At 37.4% G+C, this 23,712-nt stretch overlaps 1 protein-coding gene across 1 annotated transcript in view; it reads left to right on the top strand.

Annotated features, from left to right (window-relative positions):
• Window positions 1–23,712, top strand: part of Ofcc1 (orofacial cleft 1 candidate 1) — a 278,420-nt gene that overhangs the window by 200,687 nt on the left and 54,021 nt on the right. The window contains exon 16 of the mRNA XM_021215991.1: window positions 12,128–12,287. Coding sequence (XP_021071650.1) covers window positions 12,128–12,287 — 160 coding nt within the window. The remainder of the gene's footprint in view (window positions 1–12,127; window positions 12,288–23,712) is intronic.

Genomic DNA, 23,712 nt, shown 5'->3' with positions numbered 1-23,712 from the left:
GTGTGTGTGTGTGTGTGTGTGTGTGTGTGTGTGTGTGTGTGTGTGTGTAGGGACTTCTAGAGACCAGAAGAGTATGGAGTATGTCTGATTTCCTGGAGCTGGAGTTACAGGCCATTGTGAGATTTCTAAGGTGGGTGCTGGGAACTGAACTTTCTGCAAGAACAGCAACTGTTCTTAACCATTGAATCATCTCTTCAACCTCCACCTTGAGATATTTTGATGTCTAAGTGAATGTGTCCTATAAGGATTTAAGAGGATAAAGGGCAATGAAAGCAACTTGGACTATGGATTTGCCTTATTGATGCCTTGAGTTTCAATGCATGGCAGGAAGTACATTACACTGCAGGAGATGCACTCAACACAGAATGGTAGCACATAGATAATATTTGCTTACTTTTCATTTTCTTACAAGTCTGTAAACAAATGAAATGTAGTTAGAAAAAGAAGTCCGTTATATATGGATAACATTTGAATCCATTTCTATGTAGCAATCAAATTTCCACAAGGAAGAACACTTTTGAGAACACCCAAGCAAAGCAGATGACTAAACGCTCTGAAGGCACAGCTATTGCACAGGTGCAGACAACTTTGCATATTGTGGACAGATGTCGGCTCATGATGTGGAGGAGAGTGGGGCCCTGGTGAACTGCAGATGCTTGGAACAGGGCACGGAGCGGATTCTCATATGACAGTCATTGCTTGAGGAGTGAAGTCCCTGCTTGAGTTTCTTTTCAGTGAACAGATCATCCCCTGATGTGGCCCTTACATCACTAACATAGCTTAAATAGAAGTCTCGGGTCTTCAGAGTAAATTGTATTGTTTTGACCCAGGGCTGGCTTATATTTTGACATGTCATAAGGGGTATATTTCATCTTTTTTAGCGCACTTACTTTCCTTGGAAAAGGAAGAAGTCTTCCCTGTTAATTCAGTTTGCATTTGAACACACACTTGTATGGTGGCCCCAAGCAAAGTTCTGTGCTTACTCAGTGATGAGAGTTTTTCTTGTATAATGTGGTGAAATATAACACTCAAGCATGGATTTTGTATAAGGATTCACATGAATAACCACTGTACTATTTAAAATGAGTATGGTTTCCAAAAAGTTAAAGAAATAAGGGCATAGGTCATGAAATTTATACATCTGTGATTCAAAAAAGTATGAGAGTATTATATATCATTTCTTCCTGCCTCAATGAATCTCTTTTCAGCTAAAATGTTTAGAGCTACATTCCTCACTTGACACCTACAATTGAATAATATAGATTATTTGTGAAGTGTGAAAAAGTTAGCACAGAATTTACACACCCAAAAATAATTTGTTTTGATATCAAAGGATTAAGATATCTAAAGTCTTGTAGATAAGTAAACCTCAGAGGAAAGGGAAGCTCAATAACAGGTGGAAATTGATAAAGGGGAGGTAAGGTGGATGGGTTATGTGCATATTATAGGTAATTAATCTGGAAGAATTTACCTCCATGAAACTTAGTGTAGTTCCTTAACCTTAGTCCTTATTGGCCTCTGTGCCTAACCTAGTATGTTAGAAGTAGGCATGCTCAGAAATCCCAAGTAGGACTTTACTTATATTTTAGACACTAATGTTTTAGAATAAATAAGTCAACTCAATACATCAGCTAAACAATCTCTCTTTGAACTATTTCAAAAATATCTTTCTCTGTAATGGCCTGGTGTGGGGTAGACCAGTTCTCTGATGGAAGCGCTGCCTACAGCAGACACATGCAGTGAAGAAAGTGGAGATTTATTTGTTTTTGTGTTCTAACATAGACTTAGTAAAGAGATGCAGAAATCATAAGAGCTTATCTCAGTGAAAAACGCCAGTGAAGATTTGTGCGTGCTGATTGATGGGGGTTGACATCTAGTCAATATGTACAGGCAATGGTCATGGTACAGGGAGGTCAACACAATACTGATACACAGGTGGACTTGTAGGAACACAAAGGATGCTGGCTGTTCACAGAGAATTTGGTTTAGCTCTAGGCATTGGAAACTCTTCATAATGGGAACTGGACCCTGCTGAGACTGGCTGACTAGCTCTTGTTGCTCCAGGAGTCTGGCTAATTTGTAACTGAAGGGTTTCAGTGCTGAGAGAATTCCCATTCCCCATGGTTCTGATGAAAGAGTTGACCAAACAAAGATATTGCCTCTGTACAACACTCTTAAGAATAAGTATACTTATTTGGGCTTGATTTTATAATTTTAAAAAAGCATTTGTGGTTTTTTGTTTGTTTGTTTGTTTTCCTTATTATTGAAAGAATCACTGCTATGTGGAAACTGTTAAAAAGAATTTAAAAGGTAAATTAAAGAGCCCAATAGTTTGATTATCTAGACAAAGAAAGGACTATTAAACTTTGGTATATTTACTTCCCTCTTTTATATCCTGTTGTGTTTAATTTTACAAAGTTGTATGTGCACCATAAGAACAGATTAGGTATTGTTTTCCCTTAAAGTATGATAAAAACAATTTGACTTTCTTTGTTCTTAAACATTTAATGTCCATACAATTTTACACAGCATGCTGTATGTGAAGTATAAAGTTTATAAATATATTTATTGTTGGATGACAGATAGCTTCATATTTTTTTCTGCATCTTATAAATAATTCCAATGGGCCTCTGAAAGCACAAGACCTTATCCACATTTAAATTATTCTTTGAATATGAACCTAAATCCACACATAGGGGTGGAGAAGGTAGAATGTACTGAAGATAACTATAATTAAATGGTGATATAGGATATTGTCAAGGGCGTGTGTTTCCACAGCAAATGAAGAGACATAAGAGAGCTTGACCATAGTGTGTCACACAATGCTAATGGAAGAACCAGAACACTGTTGTTTTATCTAAGTGTGCATTCCTTTATTTACTACATAATCTTGATGTACTTATTACTGACCTATTTCATTTCTATCTTTTTGTGAAATGCTCTGTAAGCCTCCCCTTTGTCTTTCCTCCAGAGATCATCTGAGTGCTTTTGCTCACTCAGTTATGACTTCTACAAATCATAACAGTATTAACCCCTTGGTTAGAGTAGTTTCAGCAGATAATTTCTACATTTCCTAATTGCCTTACAATTTGAAATTGACTTCTAAAATAAAGATATTTAGCCAGGTGTGGTCATGCACACCTGTAAGTCCATCACTAGAGAAGCTAAGGCAAGAGTTATTGATGTAAGTTCAAGGCCAGCCTCACCTGCATAGTATCTGGGCAGCCTAAAAGAAAAAGGCCAGGCCCTGTCTAAAAAGAGTAAAGCAAAACACAATGGTACGGTGTTTAAAATTCACCACCAGCAAAGCATGGTTTTGCACAAATGTTATAACTTACTCACGTAGCTCAAATTTTAAAAATAATTGGTCATGAAAAAAATTACAAGTGTTTTCTTCCTTTTTATGCAGTTTGATATTTTAAAATTGAATTCCTTATTGTAGGCCACATATACTTCATTTTTGTGTGGATAGTCAGTAGATAAGCAGAATGTCTTTTTAACTTTTGTATTTTCCTGGCCTGTTAATTTGATGCAATAGTAAAATATTAGTTATTTTTTCATTCTATCTTCTTGGATTTTGTAAAGTGATTTAAATCTATCATTTTGTGTTTTCAGTGTGCTACAGAATGAGCTTCCCATTTCTGCAGCCTCTTTTATGAGATTTAACTTTTTATTAAGCTTTTATAGTCAGTCCCTATCTTAGTGTTTAGCCTTGCAGCGAGCAAGGGAAGTCTCAGCAGATACTGTTTACACAGTTTAATTGTAAAACCTTTATCTGAATAATATCAAAGATCTGCGGGCCACTTATATGTTTGTTAATATTATACGGAGAATTAGAGACCACAATTTAAATGTAACTGAGATTCATTTAAGCGTTTAGATTCCTGGAAGCTGCACACAAATTTAAAACGCTGGTAATCAAGTTAATTAATTTGGGGGTGAGGTTGTATCCTCTTTATCGTTGACTTAACAGTTCCAAATAGCATTATAAGTTTTATCTGCTGCTTCAGAAAATTAATTTATATAAAAAATAATTTAAGGGCCACTTTCAATGAAAATATCATGAGCACATTACTGTTTGGGGGATAGCTGTGAAATAAACAAAGATTTTTCTCTCTTATAAATCATTCTTTCTTACAGTGTTTTTTTTTTTCCTTTTGACTAAACAAAACTTTTATTTGCCATCTTAATAAATAAAAAGTCATGAAGTTTTTACAGGTAGTATGACCCTAACAGTGTTGCCTGGCTTGTAATCATCCTTTACCCTGATTCACAGAGACTGTGCATGGGAAAACATGCTTGCACAGGTATAAATATAGCTCTGATATTTCGGTACTACACTGTTCCTCTAAGTCAGTGGTTCTCAACCTTCCTAATGTTGTGGCTCTGTAATACATTTCCTCATGATGTGGTGACACTCAACCATAAAAGGATTTTTGATTTCCATTGCAACGTCAAAACTCTACTATTGCTACTGCTAGGAATCATAGTGCAAACATGTGTGTTTTCTGGTGGTTTTAGGTGACTCCAATGAAAGGGTCCTTCGAAGCCCACCACCCTCAGGTAGAGAACCCCTGTTTTAAGTCATGTGAAGGCCATCAGACTTGCTCATTGCTGTGGGAACATATAATTGCTTTCTGCCTCTATTTGTTAGACCCCTACAGCTTTTAGTATGGGCAATAGGTTCATCTAGATGATTCCTGTCCTTCTGTCCTGCCTTCAGTAGATCTCATTCTCCCAGATATATAGGAGGAGCTAAGGCAATATAAACTGAATCTCCCTCCATGGTCATTTTTTTTTTTCTTTTAGAAAGACATAGTAAGAACTGGGTAGTATGATATGTGTTCACTTGTAACCTCAGAATTTGGGAGGTTGAAGGAGGAACCTTACCACCACAAGCTTGGATCAGTCTAGGCTACACATCCAAATCCAGCCTGGTGCTTCATATTGAGACCCTATTTCAGAAACAAAGTAGAAAATAACAAGAAAATAAAACTTTCATAAACCTCATCACTAAAATACCCGAAGCCTACAAGTTAGTCGGTGAAGAGGAAATGACTAATTGGTAAATCTGTCTCATGGTCAAGTGGCTTCTGGTAAATCAGCCTGCTTCTAATGCCTCTGGGATAGAAGAAGCGACAGCAATAGGCTAAGGTCTGTCCTTTCATACCATGTACAGAAGACCCAGGGCATGTGAGTGGTGGCTGTCAAGCAAGCTATGTCTATCAGGATGACGACTGGCAAAAACTGATGGAGGCCAGTCTCTGATTTGAGTTGTTTTGGGGTTACTTGTCATAAGGAGCTTCCGTAAGTACTTTCAAGGAAGTATTTGCCTCTGATAGCATCAGTACTAAGGGACAATGTCAGATTCTAGTTCTCTCTGTTTCCAATTTTTTTTTTCCCATAAAGATGCTTCCTAAAAACATCCAGTAACCATATCACTAAACCGTTAAAGGACTAAACAACACAAGCGTCTTAGTTTTCAACTAAGAACTAAGAATGCTTCTTTGTGCATTAAAACTAAACTAAACAGTATGCTGGGGTCACTCTACCATGTATTCTAATGTCACATAACTACACTAGGTTATATGTGTGAGGAGACAGGAGATCTTTGCACTGAGGAGCAAGGAGTTTTGGCTCTTCTCTCCTCTGTGCTGAAACAGAAGTGTCTAGAATAAAAAAAAAAAAAAACATAAATAAATGAACATGTTTATTTATAGGGTGAAGATACATCTTTCCTTTCACATGAAATATAACTGTCAAATTACATGTTCCAATGGAGGGTGTTATATTTGTAAAAACTCCTGGTCCTCCTCCCAGCATATGAGAAAGTGTTCAAAGCACATCACAGCTCTCTTGTGAGTTCAGTCACCTTAGCAATGTCACAAGAATCGGATTAAAGTTTGAATTTTCAGCCTTATGCACCTTTGAAAAATACAGCATAATATGTCTGCGATGGGGGGTAATGCAAAAAAAATGTAAAAAAGAAATAAAAGAAAGCACAAACAACCAAGGGAAATGATAACTAACTCTCCCCCGACAGCTCTCTACTCTAACTTGGTATTTCTAAGTCTCGATTCAACTCTCTGAGCCCTCTGCTCTGCCTCCCTGCCCAAGTGATGTTTTCCCACTAATGATCTGTTAAGTGGGTTAATATGAGCCATGCTCACATGCTAAACACTTCAGATGGGTTCCCGGTGATGCTGATGTTGGTCACACTTGCTAGGGAACTGTGCTTCATGGTGGCAGACAGTGTCTCAGTCTTGGGCTGGGGAGGGGGCATCTGACACTCTGAAGACAGTCTTCTTGGTCATTGGCATTGGTCATAACACCAACGCTGTGATCAGCAGTGTGCTCCCCTGGTCACTAGATTTAAGAATGTGAGTTTAATGGGAGACAGTGCTGCCACCGTTTTGGTTGCCTTTGCGGAGTGAGTTTCCCTGGAACAGCTCTTAAATCAGGTCTATCTGCATAATGGGAGGCCTCAGTGTCCTCAGAGGAATATCAGTCAGTGTGGGCTTACATTAACAGATCTGATCCTTCCAGACAGGCCTTCAGAAAGAACAGAATCCCAAGCCTAATCAAGAAAGACATGGACCACTCTCAAAATATTTTCATAATTCCAAAGTACAGATTTTTTTTTTTTTTAAATCACATTCCCTTTGGGTTGGCTTGTGACAACGACATGGCTAGCTCTTACAGTGCATGACGTTGTTCTTGGCAGTGAGCTCCTAAGTATGAAGACAGAGGCACAGGTAATGAAATCCAAAGATAGTAAATTGTCCTTCATAAAGCATTTTTGTACTTATCCTAGGGAACAAGCGAGTGTAAGGGTACAGAATATAGGAAAATAACAAAAGTCTTTTTATCTAATATCCTGGATGAACAAGAAATATCTTCAATGCCATAATGAAAAGTTAAGTAACATTATTCAAAGACTGGAAGAGACCTTTGCTAAAGAATATATCAGAATCGTCAGTAAACATGAGCTGATGCTTAGCATTGCTAATTCATCGGAAAATGAAGATCAAAACCACCAGGAGTAATGACATCACACACTAAAGAACTGTTACTCTCAAGAGAGTTGAAAGAAGCATTGGCAAAGGTCTGAAGGAGTTAGAAGTCTTGAGCACTGTTGGAAGGAATGCAAAGTAATCCTGCTTTTATACAAAACAGCAGGGGTGGAAGGTCTTAAATAACTAAATCCATAATTTCCATATAACCTGCCATCCTATTTCTGCATACATATCCCAGAGAATTAAAGCTGGATAGCTAAGAGAGGTGTGCTCTAGTTCTTTGCTGCATTATCCACAACTGGCCAAACAGGAGTAACCCAGATGTCCACCAGTAGCTGAGTAGATGGGGTAATGTGAACTGTGTATGCCCTCAAATACTGTTTCGCTCTGTCACACAGTATGTGTCACCTCAACCAGGCTCTGTCTTGCTCACATTCAGGCTGCTGTGTTCTCTGGGCTCTCCAGTCCTGTCCCTTCCCCAAGCCTGGAATTCTAACCTGGCTTCATCCTTCCTGACTGAGTATCAACCCATCGTACCCCCTGAATGGGCCCTGTAAGCCATATTGAGTAAAAACATTGAAAAGTGTGATGAGAGGACGATTGTCCCCATACAGTGTGAGATGACACAGATGTTGAAAATGTTCACCCCAATATCTAGATCCCTGTGATGGCTCTGTCTGGAAACTGGGTTGGGAGAACATAATGATTGTGTATCTCACTGTGGAGACCTTTTAATTTTTCTGAATTTGTTTCTCTTTCTGAAGTTCTGGTTTCTCTCATTATTTCTTCTGTGTTCTTCCTGAGAATTTTTTTGTTTTCTTCGATTTATGATTAAAAATCAGACTCACTCAGATGAGTTCCATTTACTATTAAACACAATGATGGGTACTCAGAGGTTTCTAAAAACCTGAACCTATCTTCATGTGTATCAAATACATCGCTGTGGTGTGCCTCATTTAAGGTGTTTGACAGTCATACTGAAGGCCACGTGCGTTTCAACATGTAGCAACAGAAAGAATGGATTTTAGCCAACTGACTGTATTCTGTCTATTCAGAACCTTCCCTAATGCCATGATACCAGGAAGTACTCACACCAGACGTGCACTGACCACTCTGTGTGTAAAAATGACACTTTTTGAAGAAAAACCTATTTGCATTTAAAACAGTTAAAAGTTGCAGATTCCGTCTTTTCTCAAAGCCCTTAACATAGCCCAGTACCTGTTCACACTTGTCCTTTTTAGCTTTGAAAGTAATGTCATATAGTAGGCTTCTGGAAATGACCCACATCCCGATATGAACAAACATAGCATCTTCTGCCACTCAGCAAGCATGAATTGCTGCGTATGTAGGGCACAGGGCAGAGGACTTGGCAAATTGCTTGGTTTCATTGGCCGTCGTCAGCACCTGTGGTAGAGTATGTGACCTATTTCCACAAACAACAATGCCTAAGGCGTTGCAGACAGGTGGACTGCAGTTCCCTTTTTAATTACATTTTGAAGAAATAACTTAAAATACAAAAAAAGAAAGAAAGAAAGAAAGAAAGAAAGAAAGAAAGAAAGAAAGAAAGAAAGAAAGGAAGGAAGGAAGGAAGGAAGAAAGAAAGAAAGAAAAAAAGAAAGAAAGAAAGAAAGAAAGAAAGAAAGGAAGGAAGGAAGGAAGGAAGGAAGGAAGAAAGAAAGAAAGAAAGAAAGAAAGAAAGAAAGANAAGGAAGGAAGGAAGGAAGGAAGAAAGAAAGAAAGAAAGAAAGAAAGAAAGAAAGAAAGAAAGAAAGAAAGAAAGAAAGAAAATCAGGCATTTTGAAAAGTCCTGTTGTTAAAGGAAATCCAGGTTTGCGATGATCACCAATAACGCTGCCATTTCATTTAATAGATGTCAGAAAATATTAGCTCCCTCTTAAACACCTCAAATCTGCAAAAATACTAGAAAAATTATATATACCTCTCTTAGGTTCACAAGTTGGTATTTGTATGGTTGCTTTTGCTCTCCCTGTCTCTTGCTCACTGGAAGTCAGTATCTTTCATTGACATCATTTAACTTGACACACACACATCTAAAATGGAGCATACAGCATATTCTTTTGTTTTGCTAATCAATGTCACCAATATACAATTTCAGAACAAAATGGGAACTATTTTTTCTTTTTGAAATTTACCTAATATCAGTTTTCTCAGGAGACCATGAAAACTGAAGATTCAAAAAACAAAAAAAAACAAAAAAACAAAAACAAAAACAAAAAAACCATCATCAAAGAATAAAACGTCCTCATGTCCAAAAGAATAAGATCATGTTTGGATATGTGTTGTATTGCATAATGAATTATATAATAAAACTATGTACCAGGAATTTTCTCTTTATTTATTTTTTATCTACATATACAATCACAAAGTGTCTTTTTCTTGTTTGTGTAAACTGGCTTTATAGAGCTGTAAAATATCCAGAAAACTAATAAAGGTTTGTAAATTGACTCATTAACAACACACCATGGAGCTTTACATTGGAAAATGCCACCCAAAATGGCAAGAAAAAATTAAATATGACTAAAATGCAATTAATCTTTGCACAGCTTTCCATATTCCAATGTGCCATTTTGTTCTCTGTCAAAACATTTGTTAACTGTCCTGCAGATCCAAGCTTTGATGTTTACATAATTATTCTTTCACACAGACTAAAAGAGAAATAAAAAGAAGATAGACATTTTCTGGGCAAAAGGAACAGAAGCTAGCAGAAGCAGGACTGTGAGTCCTAATTAATTCCAAGTTAATTGCATTGTTGGTAATCCTTAAATCTTCGTATAGAAACTGTTTACAACACCAAGTTGACAGTAATTTAGCTGCGCTAAATCACCATGGCAACAGAAAGATGTACCTTACTTTGAGCAAACAGAAGAGAATGGTCAAGAGTAGTTCTTGCTTAATAAACCAACCAACTAGCAAGGCATTGGGCTGGCTGGGCTGGCATCTCTAAGCAGAGCACAACAGTGGAAGCACTCCAAGATGGAGCCAGGCTGGCTGGGGATGCCGGTATGGGATGCAGGATGAGCATTTGTGTTTGTGCTGTACATGCGAAATGCTGGGTTTGATTCACAACAGAGGTAGATTGATAGTCCCACTGCTATCAGGTTACATAACCACTCCTGTGATGAATTCAAAGTCATTGAAAAATAAAACAAACTCAAGTTGTATTCAGAAATGCAAGGTTTTTTTTTTTTTGTCACTGGTATTATTTTAGGAAGAATCTAGTTAGAGGTAGTTCAATGAAGCTATTAGTAATATGTGTTTGTTTGTTTGAGACAGGGTTTTGTTTTGTAGAGCAGCCTGGCCTTGAACTCACGAGCAATCAACAGCTTCCGGCGTCCCGATTGCTAGAATTAAAAGCTTGTGTTCTCCCATACCTGAAAATCCGTGATAAAACTTGAGTCAACAGGAAGGAGTAAAAGAAACTTTGGACTTAGTTCTTTTAAATTCTATTTCTGTTAATTTTTCAGAGTAAGCCTAATTTTTTAAAAATTGTAGACTATTAACATATAATGTTCGGATTAAATTAATTCTTGGATAGCACCAGGCAGTGAAGTTGACTACAATTGTAATGAACAGTCAATACATTCTATTATAGATTGTCTGAATGAATTAGATGAAGATCTCATTATTCTGACCAGAGGAGTAAAATGCTTCCAGTTTTCTAACTGGTATTTTCAAAAGATAATTTCTTTCCTATGGCCAGGTATATTTTTCTTGAGAATTTCATACATGAGTATTGTATTTGCATCACCCACACTCCAACTCCTCTTGAGCATCCTCTCAAACTATAGCCTCTTCAATAATAATAACTATTATATGCACATCTATATATGAATTTACACACACACACACACACACACACTACTGACTCCACTTACTAATGCTCATATGTACATATGTTTAGGGTTGATCACATGAGATTGGATAAGCTCCAAGGGGCTTATCCCTGAAGAAGACTAATCCTGTCTCTCCCCCCCAGCAGCCATTAATTGCCTGTAGCTCTTCATTTAGGAGTAGAGCCTTGTGAGCTATTGCCTACCCACACAGGTATATCAACTATGGTTGTCATTGTGTTAATCTTGTTTAGGCAATCATACTGAGATATCATGGGTGTGGCTTCTCCGACATATATAGCAGTCACTATCTTGTAGCAGACACCTTGGTCGTCTGGCTCATACAATCTTTATACACCCCCTCTTTCATAATGTTCCCTGAGCCTTAGATATACCCATTGTATACCGTACAGTCTGAAGTTCATTATTTTGTAGCAGATGGAGACCATCTACCATCTCAGAAATTCACAAGTAGTTCAAATGCATAGGACAGCTTGCTAAATGTCTTGAGAGTCTAATTCACACCACGGTTACTTCTGAAACTTTTCTTGGTTAGCATATCGACACGGATCTATGGAGGCCCTTGGTCTAGCCTAGAGGTTACCAACACACCTCTATTGAAACTAGGTATGCAAGGAGAGCCGACATTACAAAAAGGAGAAGGATAAACAGGATCTTTCTTTCAGAGTTTTACTCTGGGTTTCAACAAATAAATTAAAATAAATACAAGTGGATTAGGGATAGCATACATATGGGCACTTAATGTAAAAGGTTCTTAAACACTTAATTAATGTCCAAAATACTCCTGCAGATGTTACTTACCAGTGTCAAGGAATTTACAGGACATGAGGAAGGTGGGAACAGAGCGGAGATGGGGGAAGTATTCTAAAATCAACTTATGCAGGAAAAATGAATCCAAATTCAAAATTCCTAATATTTACCTAATTTAGATGTCCAATCAAAATCGGTGACCAAATATTCTTCAATTTCCTGCAGTCTGGTGGGCATCACAAACTAGTCAGTAGGAAATAACAGCATAACACCCAGATTACATTTGTTGAATTAGAATATGCAGCTGAGAAAAAATTTAAGCTATTTCTGGAAACTTAATCATCAAATAATTTCTAAAGAAAAAGAATGAGATAGATAAGCCAAATAAGTAGCTGTTGACAAGAAAAAAAATTCAACTTGTTCAATACTTTAGAAGAAAAAAAAGTGAGTATTTGGAAAATACTCAGCTAAGAAATCCTCTTTTCTTAGGTTATGCAATGACTCTTGGATATTAGATGCATTTCAGAGAATCCATAGTGAAGAAGGCAAGTTCTTCATGCCACATGATTTGGAAATTTCCAATCAGGAGCTGAGTTACATCGTGAAAAGATCTGAGCAGTGGAGAGGGATCCATGGTGAGAGAAGGAAGGTGAGTCTGAGTAAAGCTGGCCTAACTGACTATGCAAAAGAACTCCCCCATCCCCCACCCCTCATCCCCACCACCCCACCTCCCCACCTCCCCACTCCATCTCCCACATCAGTAAGCTGTGTCTTCCCTGATGCTGTTCTGGAAGTTGTTCAGTATCTTGCTTGATACCACATTATGAATTTGTGGATTTGAATTCATACTTGTTTCAGTTTATTAGTCAAAAACGAGGTGGCTCTTAGTGTACACATTATTATTTTCACACAGCACACGCACGCACACACATACACACACACTAAGGGATAGGATTCAATTGAACAGGCAGAAGGGAGAAAATAAATTCCCCCCTGTAGTCTTTTGTTGCCTTTCTTAGTGAGTCCTTAGTCTTTTTCTCCCTTAGGTTTTCAGAACAGGCATTAAACAAATGATTTTAATCTTTTTGGTAGCACTGGACATTTTCTTCTCTGGCTTCATCTCTATCAGTATCATCAGAGTTTACGTACCTGTTTTTCTTCCTTGTTTTTTCACTCCTCACATCACTTTGACCAACTGCTTTCAATGTATCGCCCGTCCTGTTAAAGGCTATCACATCTACATATGTGGCCACACCTCCCTTTTGAGTCCCAAAATATGTAGGCCAGTAGCTTGTTTTGATATTTTTCAGATGGATAGCCCAAAAATAAACTATTGTGGTTCAACCCTAATAGATCTCAGACTTCCTTTTCCTTAAAACATGCCCCCAACCTGGGTCAGGACACCAAAAGAATTATACTCCCGTGGTCTTTGGAGAAAGCATTTTCATCTATTCTGAAGTGCGAAGGACAAGCGTGCTGAGGTTTGTTTGTTTGTTTGTTTTTCCAAATCTGCCTTTATCTTGTTGACTTTTATTTGAGGAAATTCCATTGAACTTGCTGAGATTTTCTTCTCCCATCTATTTCCCTTTACAACATAGATGCCCCGATGCCCACTGAGCCAGAGCTGCAGGACCCGGGGAGCAGCAATGTCTGTTTGTAATTTCACCCTGCTGCTGCCCCATTTTCGCACTGCGGATTCCTTCTCTGCTCTGGTTATCGCGACTTTTCTTACATGTAAATGCAACCTTGCCTTGTCTTCCTGTTCACTGTTTCTCGCCGACGTTTTGAGTCACATCTCCTGCATCTTGACCCCTCCCACCTCAGCGTGCATCTTTTCAACAGTGCAAATAATTCATAAAAGTATGAACAACTTCATAAACATATGTGTGAGAGGTCACAAACACTCCCTTTTAAGGGCGATTCCTTAGCTTGTGTGCATGATATGATGAGTGCCATGCTGCAAGTCTTAATCCAAGGGCCTTCTCTGTAGATTTAATCCAGGCAGGACTGTTTTCTTTTGGTTACAACTTCTTGTCCTACCTGACTGTCCAACATTTCTGACAACCTGAGAATGTTCATGGGTCTCCCTTTCTTTGAAACTAAGCTCTCCTTGTAGATTTAGAAGGAACTCTTCATCTTTATATTATTTGTGTCTTTTAGTACATATGTATTAAATAAGCTTTAATACATTCATGAACTACTGGCATGTTAGTTAGTTATTGTGATAAAATACCACGGCCAAAGGCAACTCAAATGTTGATTTTGGCTTATGATTCCAGAAGGCTAAATGTCCATGATAGTAAGAGCAGTAATTTGAGAATCACATCTCAACCACACAGAGAATATTGAGATAGTAGAAATGGGAAAGACTGTATCCTCTCAAATCTCATGCCTAGTGACACATTTCCTCCAGCAAGGCCCCACCTCCTATAGGTTCCAAAACCACCCACAAACAGCACCCCAACTGGGGACCAAGTTTTCAAATGTATGAGCTTATAGGGACATTTTTTTTTTATTCAATTCAGCATAATTGAATGTACTATGTTACCCATGGAATGGATATAGTGAGCCTTATCCTCTTACATATTTAACAGAGATTTAAATGTTAGCCTAGGAAAACAGGCTGTTTTCCTTCACTCAGGTATGTGCCTTGTTTTGTTTTGTTTTGTTTTGTTTTGTTTTGTTTTGTTTTGTTTTGTTTTCTTGAGGCAGGGTTTCTCTGTATACCCCTGGCTGTCCTGGAACTCACTCTGTAGACCAGGCTGGCCTCGAACTCAGAAATCTGCCTGCATCTGCCTCCCAAGTGCTGGAATTAAAGGCATGTGCCACCACTGCAAGTGCTGGAATTAAAAGCATGTGCCACCACTGCCTGGCAAAGTTCTGCTTTATAGTTAACCTAACAGGGGGACTGACTTTTCTCAGATCACGGTCCTCGTACTGAAGCAAAAAAGACTTGAGTCTACTGTGTATTCATCCTAGGTTCTTGGTGACTTACAAAACATGTGTAAAGGTCCAAAACAGTTAAAATCAATTATTCAAGAGTACTTCCTCTCTGTGATAATTTCACAGTGCCTAGGGTATTTATAAAGAGCATTTTATTTCATTATTAAGTTTCACAACATGGAAGTTTAGAAACTTGGAAGCTATCCAAAGTTGAGTACCAGGATGATCTGATATGAACAGCTGTAAGTTAAAGAAACAAAAAAACAAAAAAAGCAGAGGAAAACGTAATTATCGTGATAGTTATTGACTCTGTTTAGCAGAGGGGTGAGAAGACTGACACTTTAATGTTACAAGGAATATTGAAGAAAGTTACACAATTATTAATGTTTATGTTGTCCCTTATAAAACTGCTTAGCTGATTCCTGTTGGAGGAAAGGAGAACTTGGAAAGAGATTTCAAACTTTGAGTGACAGTAACTTTTTGCATTCACATTCAAATGGAGCAGAGAAAAACTAAGTTGATTAAATGTAATTAAGGTAAACAGTTTAATCAAAATGATGGTAGAATGGGTTTTGATTTAGATGCAGTTGGGTCATATGTATCCCAATAATAAATATCTATTGTTCTCTTTACCACACATATTGACTCAGCTTCCATCAGGGTAAGACATATGAATGTGTTCTACAGATACCTTGAAATCCCACAGAGTACCTGTTACTCTATATTGAGAGCATTATGCTTATTAAGAATACACAGACACTCTCAAGAGATGCCCCAGTGAATAAAGTCTCTTGCGCTTAAGGCTGACAGCCTGGGTTTGTTCCCTGGTACCCACGTTGAAAAAGCAGAGAAACAACTCCCACAAGTTGTTCTCTGACATAGACGTGCATGCTATGGGACACATATGTCCATACAGGCACACACATATGTATGCAAACATACTCGCACCCATGAATAAAATGTATTTTTAATTAAAAAAAAAAAAAGTAGACCTGAAGAAATGGATCAGTGGGTCGTAGTGTTCTTCCTGGGCATCCAAGTTTGAGTCTTCACCCTCACATCTGTTGGCTTAACCTTCTACAACTCTACCTCTCTCTCTCTCTCGGAGGGATCTGACATCTCTGCCGTTGAAGTCACCTTCACTCATATTACATAACCTCAGAGGCACACACATACACATAACTGAAAATAACAACAACAACAACAACAATAACAAAAACGTTTAAACATTTTAAAATAAATTTGTAGACTTTGACTTGTTTGTTAGGTCTCCTGGGTCCTGAATGTTTGTGGTTTGAAGTCTTACAATTCACTTCTCATGTGATTCTTATGTTGTCTTGTGTTTGTTTGTCTTGTCTCTTTCATCAAGAAAGCAAGCCTGCCCTTTTGAACAATTGACATGCTAATCTCAAGATACAACACCAGTTTAACTAGAAACAATTATTTTATAATCTAAATTACCAAATTAAGAATGGAAGATGGATTTTAATATAAAAAAGTATTTCAAATGTGTAAACTAGAATTCCTTTTCACATTCATTCATTTATTCGTTCACTCATTGTGTGCACACGTATCCGTACTACAGTTTACGTGTATAGGTCAGAGTATAACTTTCAGGAGTTGATTCTCTCAGTCCACCATGTGGGCTCTATGGGGAACAAATTCAGGGCTTCAGGCTTGGTGGCAAGTGCCTTGACCCATGGATTCATTTCACTGTCGCCTAGAATTTTTGTGCTCTCCCATTTGATCGAGAATTTTGTCATAATGCTATTAACAATACAACTCTCCTTTTTATGTGCTGGAAAAAAATTGTACCATAAATGGGCACTTTATAATATGCTTAATTTCCTTTTATTAAATTGATAAGTGCAAAATCACAAAGTGTGACACTATGATGTGAACTTAACATTGTTGAATTTTATAATTTTTCACATTTTCATTCATATAATTTTTCATCTGTGCAGTAACAGCCAAGAAGATAATTTCAAAGTATTTTACCCATTTTTTTATAAGGAAAGGTCACTTTCAGTAGTCAGAAAAGACATCATTCTATTAAACTAATTTGCCTACATGCAAATTTTGTCATTTTTACCTCATTAACTATTTATCATGGAGTAAAAAGTATATATATTCATGAAGGGGCAGCTTGCAGCCTGATGGAGCTGGAACTAATATTTTGCAACTCTAATGACTTTTTTGCATCCTTAATTAGATAGCATAAGGTTGATATGATTAGGTCAGGATGTAGTGTTTTTCATTAAAATACATTTTAGGAGCTGTATTCATAATCTGCCCTTGCAATTAAATAATGAGCCTATGAATTTAATATTATCGACCCAATTATTATCCCATGCAAACGTATACCTTTAATAAATTTGTGCCGTAGGACCTTCATTAGCAGCAGGAAGAATGATATTTCTAGGTCTGTAGATTGAATAGCTATGGTTAAACTTATGTAACGATCTTAAACGTATCAGGAAGGAAAGCTCCAAAATCTAGGCATTCAATTCCAAATGGGCCTTACTATTTGCCGAGGACTCATTTACATTGTAATTATTTTCTTAAAGAAACTACCACTTTAACATAGGCTTCTGGAGCTCATTACAAAAAGAAGCAAAGTATTGGTTGGAAAGGAAGGTGAGAGGCAGCTGTATTTTATTGGACAATAATGTGCAAATTTTAGAGCTCTCCTCAAGACCCATCGGAAAGCATGCAATCTAAAACGTCCATTTCTCAGTGTCTCTGTTAGTCACACACAGCCACAGGCAGTTGACAAAGGTGATGATTTTGGTTGGTGAATGTTAGTGTCATGGTTTGCAGATGACTGTGTGGAAGTACAAAAGGTCTTCTAAGAAGGAATCTCACCTTCTGCTCGGATGAATGTGAACAGGGAAACAGATATGTAGCAACAAGCTCACTCGTTCAGGAGTTGTTACTGGCCTACTTCTCCTGTGCACTAGAGCAATAACAACAATAGATTAACAACTTTAGTTCATTATTTGAGAAAGTTGCTAAGAAAGTTATGTACAAATAATGTTTTAACAAAATGAAATAAAGAAATAAACCACATGCTTGTTTAGTAATGTAGTGTACAGAAAAGCCAATCAACAATGTTTACAAATAAACTGCAAACACATGCAAGCAGACTCAGGGTGTTTGTACAGAGGCAGAGCTCATCTTTAGCTAGAATTTGAGGTCAAGATGAGCAGAATGTTTTGGTCTGGGATGCTCTGCTTGGCAATGTTAAAGACAAGATGACAGTCATGGTCGGGGAGTTGCGGATGAGTACCAGGAGTGGGGATACTAAGGCTTTTCTGTGTAAAAGAAAGGAACAAATAAAATGGTAGAATAGTAACAGGAAGGCAAATTTGGACACTGGAAGTCTTTTTCTCCCTCATCTACAACAATGGACAGACTGAGAACATAAAATTGCCTAATTGTGGGTCTGTACTTTTTCCATAGACTGCACAAAGTCATTGAGAGTGTTAATGCAAAGACCTAACGTATGTATGTAGGGCTCTGGGCTATCTTTGCACTGACCTGTATAAATTACTTAACTTAAGGACATATCATTTTTACATCACTGAAATAAATGAGTTTCATGTTGACCTGCTCACACAATTACAGTTTGAGTTGTTTTACATGCTGTTGAGTGGTCCTTATGGAGGAGACCTGAAGCAGATGGGTGGACCTTTGAGCATTTCAGTAGCTTGACAGGGACTTGAAAATGAATGAGGAGAAGTAAAATGTTGAAAATGAAAGCAGAAAATTTGAATCAGGGAGATGATGGAAATGGAAACCTAGTATCAGACTGAATTCAAAAGAGTAGTTGGAAGAATAATGCCTACAAAATACAGAAGACTGACTTTTTAATATAAACATTTCATTGAAGCATATTCATTATATGGAAGGATGGTTTCACAAAGACAGTTTGTACAAGTGTCCACATACTTGGGTCACATTCATCTCGACTCTTTTTTTCTTCCTTCCAGCACATGTAATTCAATATCAGAGCCCAGGACAATCTCGTTTATACTTTTATGTCCCATTCTCTCTCTCTCTCTCTCTCTCTCTCTCTCTCTCTCTCTCTCTCTCACACACACACACACACACACACACACACACACACACACACAAAATGAACACACAAATCTAGGATCATAAATAGGCAAAACATGCAATATATCGATCTAGGAATATTTAACTTTAATATGGTAATCTCCAGTTGTATTCATTTTTAGTGACATAATTTTGTTCCTCCTGTGGCTGAAAACTCTGTGCATGTGTTTGTGCATGAATTCATATGTAACACATTGTCTTCATCTACTTTCCTGATGGTGGGTATCTAGTCTTATCCCATAACTTGCCTATTGTCAGCAAATGTACAGATACAAGTTTCTTCTATAGTAGGATTTAGAATCTTGTGGGTATATACACAGGAGTGTTGTAGCTACCTCATATGGTAATTTCATAAGATAGTTCCATTCAAATTTCTATAGTAACAACCCAGAATGGCTAGGGAGATGGTTGATAGTTATGAACACACCCTGCTTTTCCAAAAGATCTGAGTTCGGTTCTTATAACTCCCGAACTCTGTGACTTCATATTTAAGGATATGAATTTTTTCTTCTGAAATCTGAGGATATCTCCACTCACATGAGCATAGTACTTCTCACATCTAATCCCATAATTAAAAAATTAAAAGTACATAGTAAAAATTAAAAAAATAAACAAACAAATAATAAAAAGCCCCTGACTCTTCCTGGTTGATGCATAAATAGGTTGTTGGGTATACACAAAGTGGGTTTCAGGAATCTACCTCTTTTAGAATTAAACAACATAAAGGTCAAGGTGGCCAAACAATACATGGGTTGTTTAGAATCATAGATGTAACCCTAGACATTATAATGAGGACCCTCTAATGGGAGAGCCAATGGGACTCTTTAGGATTTTCATGTGAGCATGTCCTTCAGTTTGTCAAAAGGCTATTGATCCACCAGTCACTGGATTATCCTAATAGAGAACATGTTGTATTGAGCACATCTTAAGGATATTCCCAAATGATCTCAGCCACAATCACTTCTGTGGAGGGATTAAGTATACATTTAGAATCCTGTATCTATCCTGAGTTGTCCATTCTTCCCAATTTTATATCACCATCACAGAGGCTGTCAAATATTTTATGTGACTATAGGCTATGATTCCAATACAAAAATTTAAGTTTTTCTACAATAAAGAGGTTGACAGTAATTCAACTAATTGGGAAAAAAATCTAAGTTTTAGCAACATTTTTGAAAATACACAAGAGAATTGCTTTTTTAAAGAAGATATGTGGCAACAGCAAATTCACTTGTTATATTTTCAAAGTCATAGCAAAGAAACAGCAAAGGGGGATATCCTCTCTCAGTTGGGTGGTCTTGGATAATGGAAACACCTTTCTTTTAATCTCTAAAAGTCCAGGATGTTTGTTTTTAAGATAACCAATACATTGTTAAGCTTTTGAAAGGCTATTTAGCCATAGAGAGATTGATCTCTTCTATAAAATGGAAATGGTAAATAACAACCAAAGAAAGGAATAAGTAGAGCTCTCTGAAGACACCTCAAATGTTTGGGCTTTAAAATCGACAAAGGTCTATTGCGTTCTGCTAAGTACTTTCTCCCTTAACTCTAAAATGATTTCTATTTGAAGTGAAGTCCAATCCATATGTTTTTGATTCATTAACACTTAGTTTGTTAGCATCCCTTTACTGGAGTCATGTATACCAGTCTTTTCATCTTTTTTTTATAAGCTTATGCTCCTCAGACACAGGAAATCAAGTTTTTCTAAGAGTAAACAAACTTGAACTCAGAGAGACGCAGGGTTGTGAGGCCTGTGTGTATAGACAGCACCTATTAGCTTTGAACTACTTCTCTGATTCACTATGCAAATTTTTCCTTAGAGTGCCCTAGAATGAGATATATTGCTATAATTAACTGAGACATAAGATTCAGCTTTATATTTTATTATTTACTGAATGTTTCTCCTACATTAATTCTTCACGATCAAACAGCCAACTACTAGCATATTAATGAACAAGTCATTAATAATGGTTATTTAATTGTCATCTCTATATTTATTCTCATAAATAATGCAGGAGCTACTTATCCTTTAATAAGTATATAGTAGCAAATGAAATTTACTATAAAGCATCAATATATATTCCTGCCTTTTATTTTTTTGTGAGACAGTGTACTTTAACAGGAAGGGTCAAAACCACTTTTTCTTGTCTTACAGACAGAAGAGAAACACAGGCCATTCACATGGCTTGAAAGCATGTAGATTATAGAGGCTGAAATGTAACTTTATCAATTTTCATCTCTCTTGTGACCTTAGTTCACATGAACTCATCTAATACCCAGAGTTAAGTACTCTGAACAATTTTTTTAGCAGTGACAAACCTTGGATAATTCAGTACTGGCAAACATCAGAATATCCATACCTGCGAAGAGAAATTGTTTCAACTGATGTTTTCTCTTTGACATTTAGGTCAAGGACTGAAGGAAAGTGAATAATGTATCTCTATGACCACTCTGTAAGAACTATAGAAACAATTTGTAGGCCATTTATGGGTTGATTCATTTGCAGATAAATCCCACTTTACAGATAAAAACCTGAGACCCACAAACATTAATGCTTTTTTTTTCAACTCTGCATTCATTTTTCCCAGAGTGTTTTTTGACCACCTTTTAATAAACTAAGCAATTTTGTTCTATATGAAGGCAAGTACAACAAGACAACCTCATGTTCTAATGGGGTTATTAAGTAGACAATGAACTCACAATGTTCACTAGGAGCTTAGTGGTACATTAACAACATGAACAAAGACAATGTTAACTCTTAAAGGGTCAATATAAGATGATTAGGAACAATATTTAAGACCTATGTAGTCTCAGGGGGAAAAAATGGCACCAAAAGGAAGGCATTTGAAACAAAGAAATGAAATACCGTTATTTCTGAAAACAGAAAATATTTATAATGGTTGAAACTTAACTGCTGTAGTCACTATTGGCCTAAGTCTGGATAGGGAGGTCAGAAATGCCTATGAGCAAAATGTATGCCCCTAGCTGGACCTGATGCCATAGTTCTTGGTCTGCCATGGGGGTCAGTACAATTGGTTACCCACAGGGTTAGTATAATTTGCTACTAGTCAAAGATTTTTGGTCAGCCTCAGCTCCATGTTTTAACAGTCAAAACCAGGCCCTTGTCTACCATTCATATCCTAAATAACCCCCTTTGTGCCATCATTTTCCCATTCAATGACTTGGTCTTGTAATTAACTGGAGAAATAAATGGTTTTGTCTTCCCATACATTTTCTTATAACTTTGCTTGTGAAATATTTAGTGTTCTTGTCCCATATCATCTTGTAAAGGTAAACACAAGACTTCAGGCCATGATATAATAACAGCACTCCATCATTTCTCTGAAATAATGATAAAAATAAGATACACAAAGGGTGACTTGTAAGAAATGAATGAGGGAAGGAAGGAATGATAAACCAGCATCTGACACTAGAGTGACTAAATCAGTGAGTGACTATCCAGATTTAACAGAATTTCTACAACATACAGAAACAAAATCCACTATGCCCATTTATCTTTGATCTTCAAAACAGCAAAACTGAGTAAAGTTAGGAAAATGAAAGTTCTCAGCTGCTACCTTTCCCATCAGAAAGACACCTGTGTGCACGATGCGCCCTCAGGATCTACCCGCAGTTCCACGGTAATGAAGAGCCGACTTGATATATGTCCAGAGTTAGTCATCCTCATTGTCTTGTGAGCATCTTATTTTCTGTGTCCATTCTCATACAAGTTCCCAGTACAAGAGGTGAAACAGTGCAAGCATGTCCCATGAAACAATATAAAATGAAGAGGGGCCAGGGGAGATAGCGAGATAACTATTGGAAATTAATCATAGAATCGGTAAAAAAGGTGAAGATGAGAAAATTGCTTGCATAGGCTGAAATGAGTCATTAAGTATCAAATAATTAGTGGAAAATGTTAACAATTAACTTGTTTACATTAATTGTAAGGTTGCATAATTATAACAATTCAGTGACCCAACATAAAATTTTAAGACATTGTAAATTCGATTTCTATGCTGATTTTACATATAACCTTTAATCTGTAACATTTCTACCTTATTTTCAAATTCTTCAAAGCATCATTTTCAGAACATAGTACTACAGAAGAGGAGATCACAATTTATCAGTATCATTAAATATTAGGTTTTTAACAAGTGTTCTGTTAATGTTACTTTTAAGGGATTTTTAATAGCAAATGCATTCAGTAGGTAAGTTAGTAGAGAGGTGGAATACTCAGGTTGACTTCTGAATCCTTTATTGTGGCCTCTAAGCTTGAAGGTACTGGAATAGTGTCACAGAGTTTTGGAGAAAAAAATTAACTCCAGACTCAGCCCAATAAATACATGGAAAAATGTTTAAAAATTGAGGAAGGCTACTATTCCAAATGATAACTCATTGACAAAAGAAAATTAAGTTTTAAATAAGGCTCAGAATTAAAAATTCAAAATGGTTAGCCACTAAGTTATCAATGAGACTTATAAAAAATACCTATAAATGCTTTGAAATTTTTCAATTTTTAAAAGTGGCTTTTCATCTTTGCTCCGGTGCACTGCCAGGGAGAGGGCGGCCTGGGGAAGCGACACAGCTTCTGGGAAAGATCCCGTTTCTGGTTCCAGTCATCCTGCACCTTTCCACCCAAGGAGGGGTGTCCGCCCAGGAGGAGTCTTAAAGCCTGAGCTGGCAGGAGAGCCATCTTTGCTCAGGTTCGCTTAGGCTCCAGTCTGTGCTAGCAAGAGTCTGGACAGCAGAAGCTACACAGCTTCAGGACAGAAAAACTTCTGGGACAGAGCCTGTTTCGGGCTCCAGAAATTTGGGCATCTTCCTCGCCAGAGGAAAGGTGGCCACCTGTGAGGGCTCTGTCTGCCAGAGCAGGTGAGAGAGTCATATTGTGTCCAGGGTGCCTCAGTGGCTAGTCAGTGCTGGTGAGTGAATAAACTGCAGAGGAAACACATCTTCTGGGACAGGCCCTGTTTTGGGCCTACATCTTCAGCAAGGAGGCAGATCTGAAC

This window comes from Mus pahari, chromosome 16 (genome assembly GCF_900095145.1).
Source record: "Mus pahari chromosome 16, PAHARI_EIJ_v1.1, whole genome shotgun sequence".
NCBI classification, from domain to species: domain Eukaryota; kingdom Metazoa; phylum Chordata; class Mammalia; order Rodentia; family Muridae; genus Mus; species Mus pahari.
This window is presented reverse-complemented; position numbering and strand designations above follow the sequence as displayed.